General features: G+C 39.5%; 1 protein-coding gene across 5 annotated transcripts in view; it reads left to right on the top strand.

Moving 5' to 3' along the window:
• The first annotated feature begins 893 nt into the window (after positions 1–893).
• PPP3CA (protein phosphatase 3 catalytic subunit alpha) overlaps positions 894–13,193 on the top strand; it is a 53,182-nt gene continuing 40,882 nt past the window's right edge. For 4 of the 5 annotated variants that reach the window (XM_032444064.1, XM_032444063.1, XM_032444065.1 and 1 more), the window contains exons 1-4: positions 894–1,070; positions 8,762–8,873; positions 9,803–9,948; positions 11,470–11,609. In XM_032444064.1, the coding sequence (XP_032299955.1) occupies positions 909–1,070; positions 8,762–8,873; positions 9,803–9,948; positions 11,470–11,609 (560 nt within the window). In that variant the 5' untranslated portion in view covers positions 894–908. The remainder of the gene's footprint in view (positions 1,071–8,761; positions 8,874–9,802; positions 9,949–11,469; positions 11,610–13,193) is intronic. The other variant, XM_032444066.1, reaches the window with a different exon arrangement.

Raw genomic sequence — 13,193 nt, 5'->3', positions numbered from 1 at the left:
TGTGTTGGATAAGCTGCTTTGCACTAGAAGCTCATGAAAATCCAAGAAGGTATTGATAAACAAACAGGTTTATTACACCATAATATGTTGTTCACTGTGGAAATATAGTAGCACTGGAGAAAACATTTAAACAGGACTAAACCAGCCTAAAAGTGGTATGGATATTTCCCTACTGATGGCTGTGTTTAACAGATATTCTCAGGCTGCTCTCATGAGAGACTGAGCTGCAGAGGTCGTCTTTCCAGCCCTTATCTCTTTCATCTTCAGGCCTTAAGGCTGTTAGTGTTTTCTTTGTCAAAGCTTGTTGCCTGAAAAGGCCTGGGTTTCACCCTAAGTTGGGTGTTTGTTTGTTTTTTTCCCCCACCTCACTTGGTTAGAGGAAACAAAACAAGGCAAAACTAACTAGGTTTTAACACAGCATTGTTAGTTAAGCTTCCATGGAAGACTGCAAAAGCCTCTCCAAAATTTGTCAGTTGCAGCATCAGCATACACAGACAGGACTGGCACGTTCCTCCTTTTGCAGAAAGGCTAATCGTGTTCATATGAACTTGAGACAAGCATTGGTATTATGGTGGAAGAAAAGGTAACCTTTGCTTGATCATGTTTTCTTTTCAGGCCGTCTTTAGCTCATCTTATTGCTATCAGGGGTGTTTTGTTTTCTGTTGGGTAGCAGAAGAAATGGACACAATATGTGAAAATAAATGTAGGTCAGGTTCATTTGATAGCTCTACTTTCATTAGTTGGTCACCTTTTGCACACTGAAGTGGATGCAGACCCTTAAAGAACAGCTTTTGCTGAACTGCCAGTTTTTGGTGATCGCTGAACTAGAGAACCATGTGGAATATTGTCATAATGCATTTCTTACAAGAGGCTGACCTCAGAATGTGGGTATCTAAGATGATTATAGCATGGGTACACTGAATATTATTCTTTTTTTTCTTCCAGTGTGTGGTGACATCCACGGCCAGTTCTTTGACCTGATGAAGCTGTTTGAAGTGGGAGGATCACCTGCCAACACACGCTACCTCTTCCTGGGGGACTACGTGGACAGAGGGTACTTCAGCATTGAAGTAAGTTCTGTTTCTGACCGCGAATCTGCTTGCAGACTGTGGCATGTATTTGGTACAGTAATTTAATGAGTTCAGGAATGCTGAGGTTCTTTGCAGATACCACCATGAACAAAAGAGGTCATTGTTACATGTCACTGGAGTGATGTCCAGATAAATCCCACTGTATCTGTGCTGAAAAGCTGATGAAGAACAGGCCTTGGTGCTTGTAGGGGCCCTCCTAGGATAGCACAGAAGGCAGTCGGCTCTGCAGCTTGCACAAGTTAGGTAGAATGAATATGCATGAGCTGTTAGGAAAGAGATAGAGGAATTAAATGAGTAATTCACAGTGTAGTTGGACTTCCTGTTTTGTTTTTGGTTATTTTTCCAAGGTATGAAATGAAAGGACAAGATCAGGAGAGAGAGAACAAAAGCCAGCAGATAACACATCATGCTGGGAAGGTTGAGTTCTGTTTAGGTACAGGTTGCAGGGCATGTGATCTTTGGCTCTTGATGAAGCACTTGAATCCACAGAGCAGTGATGCTGAAGCTGCTGAGACATTGTGTAGGTGCAGGATGTGAAATGTTCAGGTCAAATTACAGTATCTTCAGTGGCCTTGTGATGGAAAATCCTTGAAGGAGGCAGTGCCCTGTCCAATGTTCCATCCAAACGTTTTATGAGAAGAAAGTCAAATACTGGGCTTAAGTGCATTGCTGCGGTGCTCATGAGAGAAACTGAATTTATTCTGTTTTGCTGTTTGGTTTTGCAGACTGACAGTTGAGGTGCTCAATTATCAAATAAAATCTCATCTAGATACGTTCAGCTGATCATAGGTGATCTGGTCACTAAGAGAACGATTGTTCTCGTAGTGCCTTGTAACAGCTTTTGAGTTACAGCTCAAGTCTTTTCTCTGTAAAATTTGGACTTGAACTCCCTCCGTGATGAGGGAAAATACATTATGTTAAAAGCAGTGTTGGTCCTTTTATGCATGGCCGCGTACCTGCTGATGAGGTGGCTGCATGCACTGATGTTTCATTTTACAAAGTATATCTTTAGTACACTATTGTCTTAGCAGTATAAAAAACATAGTCCCAAACAGCTGAATTACTAATGTGTTTGCAAAATGGATCAGTGCATTGTCTTGCCAGTTCTATTTTTACGGCATGAACTGTCTTAAAAATAAGATTCTATAAAACTGCTTCTGCTTTATTGGCTGCTTTTAAAACTTACTTTAGAATGTTAACATAATCTTTGGGAGGTGAAACATTCTACACATAGAAAAGCACTGTTCCAAGTGCAAAATCTCTAAAAACTCAAGATCTGCAAGATTTTAGTCCACCTATTGTAAATTATTATATGTAGCCAGGATTAGTCTAATGCTGAATTCAAAGCTTCCTGCTTTCTTTTGAGATATGTGTGTTTTCTTTATCCCATCTCAAATTTATGGTCAGCTGTGGGCCAGCCTTTCATTGTGTGGGTGCAGGGCTGCTGGGGGAAGGCTGGGAATATGGTAGGGAGCTTCACTGGCCCATTCTGCTGTGCAGCTGAATCTTGAGCTGACATTTTTCAGACATGCCAGCCTCATTCATATCTCCTGAAGACTTGGACTGTGCCAGGTTGCATCTGGAAGATTTGAGTTTTGTTTCCATTTCTTTATATGTTTTTAATACAAGAGATAGGAGAAATGATCTGCTTCGGTTTTCAAGTGCCTGCCCGACAGTTTGCCAGAATTTATTCCAGAGCTATTACTGAATAAAGATGAACAAACCATATAACAGCAAAATAGCTTATGGGTGGGGAATAGGCCCCTTAAAATAATTCATTTAGCAATCTGCACACATATATACTATATTCTGCATTTAGATTTTCCATTCTGGAACGCTGCTTTTTCACTGGGAGCTGTGCTGGCTCCTATCAGCACAAAGGAAATATCTTAACTGTCACTTACATTATTCCTTTTTGTATGTAGGGTTCTCAGATTACTACTTTTTTGGTGCATAACTGATTCTCTCCACCTGTCACCTTGATTAAAGAATGCCTCTGAAAGAAAAGGCATACTGTTTCATAACTGTATTTGGATTTACAGCTATGCATTCAGGCATGAACTTACCAGAATCAGTACTGACAAGGAAAGGAAAACAAAAGGAATGTGCTTTGGCAGGCTGGGGGATGCTTTGTGGAGAAGGGGTCCTGAGTACATTTAAGCAGGCCCCAGCCCTTGCCAGGACTTTGTGCTGGCCTAGAGCTCCTAGTGGAAAAACAGTCCTACCGTGCCTCAATGCGTATTTCCACCACACTTGTACCCCACGCTCTTTATTTGGTCTGTTGGCTCCCTTTTCTGCCAGCGTAGATGACATGAAACAACTGCAGTTCTGGGGTCTTTCCAAAATAATTAAGTAGGTGGTCCAAGGTACTAATCACAAGTAATAGAAGCTTTTTAAAATCCCCTTCAGTTGCTGTGCATTATCTAGCGTAAAAGTGACACCATTGAGCCTAGGCCTAGCTGAGTTCTGGCAGTGGGCGAGATAATCCTTGTCTGTGGGCTGGAAAGCATTTGGGATTCTTCTGGATGAAAGGTGCTATATAATGCAAGCTATTATCATGAAGAACAGAAGAAGAAATTGCGTAAGGTAGGTGGAAGGCATTTGATAATGCACAGGGAAAAAGAGAGAAGTGTTTGCGTAAGGCACTCATCAGAAATGACAGTTCTTGCCCCACAGAGCTTTTGATCCAAGGGTTCAATCGTTCATGCACGTGCTCTGTTTTTACCAGGCAGAGTTAGCAGCATTGCTTGAAGAGAGCATTTTAGCCTGTTCAATTACTTCTAAGCAAGTTGTTGCAGGGGGAGAGACTAGTAAAGAAATTTTGATGGCTACCAAAAAAGAAAAACAAAAAAAGAAAAATAAAAGCAAAACTCTAACTAGAATGAGAGGAGCTTTCTTGGCACGGACCAAATCTTTATCCCTTAGCTGTGCTGTCTTTTCCACTTGGTCTTTTGGCAGAGCTGAGCATTTCTTCACTTAGAATAACAGACTTCTGCAAGCTGCAGTATCTGATGTGGTACACTTGTTTCCTCAGCTCTGTAGCTGATAACCTTTCCAGACTGTGCTTGTGCACTGTTCCAGGGTTTTGACTATGGAGGAGAAACCTTTTGGCTTTCCTTTTCAGACTTGTTTATGGTCATGGATAAAATAAATCTTTTATAACAATTTTTATATTATTTTTATTTCTAAATCCAAAGCATAGTTAGCTTATATGTGGGTATGCTGGAATAAGTAGTAAGGAAGAATGTCTGATCTTTACCTGAGTCTGAAGGCATTTCAGAAGTCAGATGTGACTGATGCAGGGTAGAGTATGCATGTAGACTGCTTTTCATTGATGTCTGAAAAACGACCACCACAGTAAATACCAAATATAATGCATTAATGTTACGCATTAATATTAACTGTTGGAATTCTCTTCCTGCCCAATCCCACATAAAAACACATAGGCTTAAATTTGAACTGAGTATCATGAGATGCATTCTGATCAGTTTTGACAGGGCAGACAGTTGAGATTAGTTAACAAAACAAAATGAACAAAACTAGAGATGTGCAGACTTCTTCATTTCCCAAACACAGAGACTGAAGCTGCAAAATGGAGAAACTGCTTTTGTCATATTTCTAGCAAGAAAAAAGCGAGCTGTTTGCAGCAATTATGAAGAATTTCACTATCTGATCTTACATCAATTAGAAAAGCGTGTTGCACTGGCATAAAGACTGTCTGTAGGTTGATATTGAAGATCTGGTTATACTGCCGTACTGTCTGTTTACCAGCTGAGCCTTAAGAGAAGAGATCATCATTTATGCCCTGAAAGCTGGAGAAAAAAAGAGGAAGAGTGGGAAATAAAATGCAAAGCTGGTTGCAGTGAAGTCAGTGCTATCATTTCTTATTTTCTGCGGCGTGTAGTGCTTTCTTTCCCTGTGCTCAAGAAATGGGAGCTCAGAAAAGGATTTGCATCACTGGATTGTTTTGGCTCTAGATGCGATGCATCTGTGTCTCTGAAATGGTTGTACTAGTAGTGCAAATGCAATTAAGTGTGCAAAAATTTATGTAGTTTCCATTAATTATTCAGTTTTAGAAACCTGAATCTGTACTAGCTCCTGCAATGGTATAATCGTTGCAGTGCATTTAAAGTGTGCATTTTTTGTATTTAGAGTGTGTGTGAGTGAAGGAGCTGTGCTAAACGTTACACCACAGTTCACAGAGCAGTAGAGACCTTTGTAATGCATGGCTTAATATATTATATTACCTTATGTTTATTCACACTGAACTTCGTCTGCTGGGGGAGTGCACAGTGGCATCAGTCATTTCTGGAGAGTTCATTTTCTGTTACTCATATAGAACCACAGAGCTAATAGTGATCTTCAGCTTTCACAGGGCTGGCTATGCATTCTTGACAAAGGAGCATACATGAGGCATAGGACTCTGCTATCATTAGCAGCAGTGGTGACTGTTTTTCATCTTAACTTAATATGAGTTTCATGCTAGAGTTTAGGGGTCTTTGTTTTCCTGGTTCAGAAGGTGGGGAGGTATCAAAGTGTAAGAAACACAAATCCCTTGTCCAATTTGAAAATGCACATCTCTGGCTTACACAGAACTTAATTGCACAGACCTTTCCTTCCTGATGATGAAGATGCCACCTCGTATTTGTTTAGTTTGAAATAACAATCTGCTAATTAGTTCTTGTTTATTACAATAGCTTGTTACTGGACTTAAAAACAGAAAAGAGAAAAAAATAAAGGAACTATCTAAACAATAAGACTTAAATATGACAGCACTGAAAACTACACAAACTGTTCATGTTGGGATTATGTTACTTGAATAGTGGTTTGGAAATGCAGAATGTGCTGCCTTGATTTCCCTTTTTCTGTCTGGTTCTCTTAAATGCTTCAAAGGAAACATAGAAGAATAAGAGTATGATTAAGCAAGTTTAAGTGTTCTATGCGTTAGCAAGTAACAAATGCACACAAAAAAGTAAAAGATAAAATGTTGTTTTCCTTATTTGCCTTGCTTTCTAGACCTGGATGGTATTTTAAGTATCTTGTGCGCGCTTCAATCTTTCTGGGGCTTTATGAGAATGTAAAGCTTTAAAAGAAAATCTATGCCACTCTATTTCTTAACAAAGCACTTCATCTTTCCACTACTCATTGTACTTTCCCAAATTATAAAGTGATTTTGGCAGAACTAGAAGCTTTAGGGTAGCTTCAATATAACTTCTAAAAAGTTGGAACTCTTCATGTATGAATGGGAGCATCATTTTAGTCATCTTGTCTCACAGCATTTACATCAATTTTTTGCATTAAGCAATAAGTTAAAAGAACTTGAGTGTTCCAGAGTCTTTGGAATAATGATGAGACCTAACAGTTATTATCAGTTTTAGAGAATTCTGCTGGTGGCTTGGAGGAGTCCAGGCTTCCTTCCCCAGCAAAGTGAAAGCCTCAAAGCCAAGTCTTTTCTCCCTGTACAAGCTTCCGAAAACCTTCCCTAGGGATGCTCTTCCTCATTGTTTTGGGCCACAGTGTAGGTTGGAAAAGATCTTCATGATCATAAAGTCCAGCCAACAACAAGTTCAACACCTACTGAACCCCACCACTTGGCATGGCTCTAAAGGACATGGCTCATGCATCTCTTAAGTATCTCCTGGGACAGGGGCTCTACCACTGACCTGGGCAGCACATTCCACTACTCAACCACCCTTTAAGTGACAAAATTCTTCCTAACAAGCAGTATAAACCTCCCCTGGTGCACCTTGAGGCCATTAACTCCCATGACTTAATGTTCTAATTTCCATCTGGATGATGTCACAGCGGTGTTCCTGGTATTGGGCCATCTCTTCTCACTGCCTGGTGTGGCAGTAGGTCCCATTGGAGGGAGAAAGTGATGTGAGCTCAGGAGAGATTCTTCCTTGTTTTCCCAAATGGGAAGACTGATTTTTCAAGTCCTGCCTGTAACTTCACTACTCCTTAACTTGCCTATAAAGCCTCTGAATAAACAAGCAAATTAGGAAGTCCTGTCAGTATCTAGAAGTTTACGCGTAATAAATTCAACATAAAGTGCAGTATTGTAAAACTCCTGCTGCTATATAATTATCTGTAGAGTGTGAGTCTTAGCGCAAATATAAAAATGTTTCATTCTTTTTTGTATGAGATGATGACTGTTTAGCAAATGAGAGCAGAAATCGAAATGTTCAGATATGATTACCATAAATTTTCTGTTTCTTTTTATCAAGACATTCTGAATTGTAGAAGAGAATTCATACTGTACAAATTTAAAGGCATTGAACTGACAAAAGTGATGGTTCTGTGCTATGCAGAAACCACTATTAGAAGTACATTGAGTTTCCAAGCTGTTGGTTATTAAGGTAAATAAATTCCCCCAGCAGAATGAGGTGGGATGGTATTAGTGGATAGCTGCAAACGCAAAAGATAACTTTTATTTCTCGTGCAACAAATCTGCAGTGAGTGGACAGAATCGCAGAATCATAGAATTACTCAGGTTGGAAAAGACCTTAAAGATCATCAGTACCAACCACAGCCTAACCATAGTACCCTAACTCTAACAACACTCTGCTAAATCGTGTCCCTGAGCACCACATCCAAACTGCTCCTAAACACATCCAGGGACCATGACTCAACCACCTCCCTGGGGAGCCTATTCCAGTGCTTAACTACCCTTTCTGTAAAGAAGTGTTTCCTAACACTTCTTTCCAACCTCAACTTACCTTGGTGCAACTTTAGGCCATTTCCCCTCATCATGTCACTTGTCACCAGTGAGAAGAGACCTGCCCCGCTCTCACTGTAAGCACCTTTCAGATACTGGAAGAGAGCAATAAGGTCTCCCCTCATCCTTCTTTTCTCCAGACTAAACAGCCCCAGCTTCCCAGCAGCGAGCTGCTTGCCTTGGCAGCATTGGGAAGACTGAACAGTGAACCTCCTGGGGTGAGATAGGATGGTCGTACTTCCATCAGCTCTCCTGGAAGCTGGGGCCATCATGTGCACGTGATAAATATTCCACAAAGGTTGCAAGTTTGCTCATCTGTTAAGAGCTACATTGCCATGCCAGTTTTGGCTCAACACAGCTATTTTATTCAGATGGTCGTGGGAGGTCTGAGCAGATACTAGCTCCTCTGAGCTATATCTTGTTTTAAAACCGTTATTAGAAGAATTATTCTCTCAAATAGAAATCTTCTGGTTTAAACAAAAGGCTTTTCTGAAGCTTTGGAGTAACTTCATTTTAAAGCAAGGCCTTGGTGGATTCTTTTCTCAGTCACTCGCACTGGACATTGTTGAGTGAATAATAAGCTAATGCTCGTTACAAAGGGTAACATAGAAATAGCATAGTACTGGAAGCTAAGGTATTTCCTGAAGTGCAGGTTAAATTGTTCTATGGCAACTCTTTCTTCAGTCAGGAAATGCTGATCTTCCTGTGAAATTGTTTCCAGTGCGGATTTTGGTCTGACCTTCCAGGTGGAGCACACTGGTGTTATTTCAGGGATGCACCACACTGCTTCTTGAAAGCCATCAAGGCAGGGATTTACCCAGTGTGTGCAACTGTGTTACAGACTACTGACAGTCTGGATTTGCTTCTCTTTGTGTTTCCAACCAAGTGCGGGGGGGAGAAAAGTGACTGAATTTCATAACGGTTTATGAATTCTTTTTCTCTGTCTTTTCAGTGTGTGCTGTACTTGTGGGCCTTGAAAATCCTTTACCCCAAAACACTGTTTTTACTTCGTGGGAATCATGAATGTAGACATTTAACAGAGTATTTCACATTTAAGCAAGAATGTAAGTGTACCTTCTAAGTTTTCTTGACTCCCTGTTCAACAGCTTCAGTTATTTGGTTTGTATTTGATATATGCTTTGTATCAGTAATTTTTAAGGCACTTTTAATGTTCACATTATGTAATGTTAATGTGTCATCCATGCTCCCTGAGAGGGCAGTCGTCCTGTAGGGCTTGGGGAGGGTGTTTCAGTTGTGGAGAGAGGGGATTAGACTCAGAGCTAATGCTTAGAAATGTGGCATGTTCACATTTACCTTGTAAGTAGGCTGACACTCTTTTTGAGGGAATTCTTTTCTTTGTTGCAAGCAGGGATGCAGTGACACACAAAAGCTCATTAGATGTAGACCTTTACTTGCATAATCAAACTTTTTTTTTCTGAGATTGTAAACTGAAGCTATTGCCATAAGTCTGTGTTGCCTGCTTAGCAGTGAGTATAAAGGAAATGTTAATTGGCTTGAAGGCTTCATGGTTTGCTGGCTTTAATATCTGTATTGGAAAATTAACATTTCAGCTTCATTGTACCACCCCATTCATTTCATAATGGTATTTCTGTAGATAATTAATTATAAGGGACTGAGCTTCTGATTACTTTGAGTGAAAATGTAGTAGCTGATTACCATTCAGCAAACTTTATTAAGGCTTTCTGTATGGATTTCATGGCAGACAGTAATAGGATATAAAATCGTTTATTTGCAGTTTTTTTCAGAAATATAGTTGCAGAACTTTTCACCTTAACTGGAGAATAAAGAACTTTTTCACCAGTTGAGAACAATAACCCTAAAGATATATTTTTTAAATGCAAAGCAAGCTTTGATGCAGTCCTCAGTACAGGAGAGTTGTGACAGCAAGATCAAGGTACTAAGGAGCATCCTAATTTCTGTTTTCCTTTTGAGTGTTGATGGTACTTTCTGTTATCATTTTGATCTTTAAAAGGTAAAATCAAATATTCAGAACGAGTATATGATGCCTGCATGGATGCCTTCGACTGCCTTCCCTTGGCTGCTCTGATGAACCAACAGTTCCTGTGTGTACACGGTGGCTTGTCTCCAGAGATCAACACCCTAGATGACATCAGAAAAGTAAGTATGAGTAGCGCTCAGGTCTAATGAGTGAGCAGTTAATCACTGACAAACAGAATGTGAATCATTTCTTGCTTTCTTTCATGTAAGATGCTTTTATGTCGTTTTGACATTCACATCAACCTTATCACCTTTTAAAGGTCCTTTTAAATAGAGCATAAAAGGAATTGCTGTAATTAGTGCTATGTTGTTTTATTGAGGTGAAGAAATCTCCAACATCCAGTAAGACACAGGATTTATCATCTTTGTGTTCTGAAAAAATAATTGTTAGGTGAGTAAGTACTGAGGAGCAAATGAACACACAGCATTAGTTTTGTGTAAGAGAGATCTGTTAGCACATTGTAAACATACTACCTGATGATTCCTTGCAACATAACGGGCATTCTGCATTTTCTTGGAGAGAAGGGTAAAAGACAGTTGTAGAAAAAAATTCATGATACTTAAAGCATGTAACAGAAGATGTGATACTGTACTTACTGAGCTCCATGTAGATGCTGTGAAATGGTTTCTTTACATACTCATGTTGTTGAATGTTTTCAAGGATTTTTTATTCAGATGTTTTGGAAAAAGAGATCTCAGTTGATATTGCTAAAAAGAAATATGGGTATATACTTTTGACTTTTATAGACACTACAAGATGAATTGTATTCTGAGGTTAATTTGTAGCCTGGTAAGAGGAATACTGCTTTTTAATATTTCCCTACGTTGTAATCTTACAGCATGATTCTGTATAATTGTAGTTTTTAGTACCAGAGATCAAACAGAAACAAATTTTTAGCTATTTAATTAGGAGTGGGGTTATGGGAGGAATAGAAATATAGCAGGGTTTTATAATGTAGCGAGTCACAGGATCACAGAATTGTAGGAGCTGAAAGGGACCTCCAGAGATCATCAAGTCCATTCCCTCTGCAAAGCTGGCCCCCTACAGCAGGCTGCACAGGATGGCATCCATGTGTGTCTTGAATATCTCCAGAGAAGCAGAATCCATAACCTCCCAGAGCAGCCTGTTCTGGTGCTATGGTGTGAATATTGTCTTGGTACTTAAATATTGTTGGGGTTGTTCAATTTTTTTTCCCCCTCAAAATATATTGAAATCAAAATGGGAATTTGCTTTGAAATATCTGTTGTACCTTGTTCTTGAAATGCCGCACATGAATCAAGTGCTGTGATATCTGAAAAATCACACAACACAGGAATACTGTCCTTATTTGCTAGTGGAACAACCTGTAAAAAACAGTAAAAAAAAATTAATTAAAAATCCCATACAAAATTCACATACAGTGTTTCATGTTTTTGTTATCTCTATTATTTCTCTTCATCAGTGTTAGCAAGAAGCATTTTAATTCAAAAATTCACAAAATCCAATTGCTTTAAAGCTGAGAGCATCCCAAAGCTGTAAAACAGTTTGTTTGAGGTGTTCATTTGGCAACCTATGGAATGAAAAATAACAACTTTTCATCAATGTTTTTGTGATACGTAGTTGAAAGAAGTTAGTATTTCTTTCTCTCCTATTTTCCTTAGTTAGATCGATTCAAGGAACCACCTGCATATGGACCTATGTGTGACATCCTCTGGTCAGATCCATTAGAGGACTTTGGAAATGAGAAGACTCAGGAACACTTCACTCACAACACAGTCAGGGGATGCTCATACTTCTACAGGTGATCATTACTTCGATTGCATGTATTTCTGTTTGTGATTTCATTCTATTTCAGAGATATAAATGTTTGCTTGATGTTTGTGACACTTCTTTGATAACTGGGTTGAGAAGACGGTGGGCACTTCTTTCTGTAGGCTTGCCTTGCTTTCGGGTAATTTTATCCTTGGTTTATTAATCTTGCCTTTTCCCCACAACTGGGAAAACCTAAATGATTTATTTTTATTCACCTGTGTATTGAGCTTCTTTTTGTTCTTGTAAGTTAGGAAATAAGTGTCTAATAGGAAGGTGGCTCTGGCCTTTCTCCATTGCCAGTGGCAGGTTTCTTGATTTCTAGAGTCCTGTGGCCACGAGGCAGAGGACGCCCGGTAGGTTTGCTTGAGCTAGTGGTGAAGAACCTACCAGGTGCTGCTTTCCTTCTTGCTTTCTTTCTCTTTTCAGAGTAGGAAGGGTCTGTGTTACCTTATGAAAGGAGTGGTGATTACATTGTACACTATGGGGATTTTGAGGAACTTGTCTCTGTTTTTTGTTGTTATGGTGATTCAGACAAGCTTATAAGGAGGATAGGGCAGTGGAACTAGCAGAATCGGGAGGATGAGTGACAGAATGAGAAGTGTATCCAGTGAAGGGATGTACAAGTCTTAAGTTTTCCAGAAGAGCTCAGCAGGAGTGAAGAATCCGGCTTTTTAAATTGTCTTAGAAAACCTCACCCAAAATGTAACTGACCCTGAACTCTTTAATGAAACGTCAAGAATTAATCAGTGGCTTCTACCAGTAACTGGGAGACAGAGGTGCTAGAATCAACATTCTAGTTGGCAGCGTTAACAGAAAGGTAAATGATGGTTTGACTTTGAGAAATTAGTCTTCCTAGCCCTTTCTTTGAGCTGTAATTGCTCCAGCATGGGATGGACTGAGAACAAAGCAGTTTGTGCTGCAGCCTGTGCTGTCAGCACGCACCTTTTGTGGATAAGTAATACCACAGCCTTCAGATCAATACAGTCTGGAATGTGCTCAATATGTGTGTTTGGTCTCATTATGAAAGAAGGTGTCAAACTGTTGCAAACAATTGATCTGTGAAGAAATAGGCTTATGACTCCAAGGGCTACAATCATTCCTCTTCCTTTGAACAACACTGAATGCTGATGAATTCCTAGGAGTTCCAGGCACCATTCCTACAAACAATGAGTAATAGCAGTTTCCTTTCATGAACCTCTCTTAAAAAGGGTAGAAAACCTTGCGGACATGCTTTGTACTTAGATGCTTGTTTGTACTCTTATCCTTTAAATTTTAGGGTTTTCCAGAGCTCTATTTCTCAAGATTACCATGAAATTCCCCAATAATATGCATCAGTTTTTCTCCTGATAATGTTAAATCTCAGATCTAGTCTGTGCACTCTTTCGTAATCAGGATATATTCACATATATGCATATTCAGGAAAAGATGAAATATTTGCAAGATTCCTACTTGTGAGATAATGGGGGAGGAATGAGGTGGGGAAATGGAGCTGTATAGTGACTCTAGCAGATGGCCAACTTGGAATCACCTTTGCCTGAGATTATTTACAAGCAAGTGTTACTCTTAAAATAAG

The sequence above is a fragment of the Coturnix japonica genome, chromosome 4 (assembly GCF_001577835.2).
Source record: "Coturnix japonica isolate 7356 chromosome 4, Coturnix japonica 2.1, whole genome shotgun sequence".
NCBI classification, from domain to species: Eukaryota; Metazoa; Chordata; class Aves; order Galliformes; family Phasianidae; genus Coturnix; species Coturnix japonica.
Note: the sequence above shows the minus strand (reverse complement) of the source record. Positions and strands in the feature narration are given on the sequence as shown.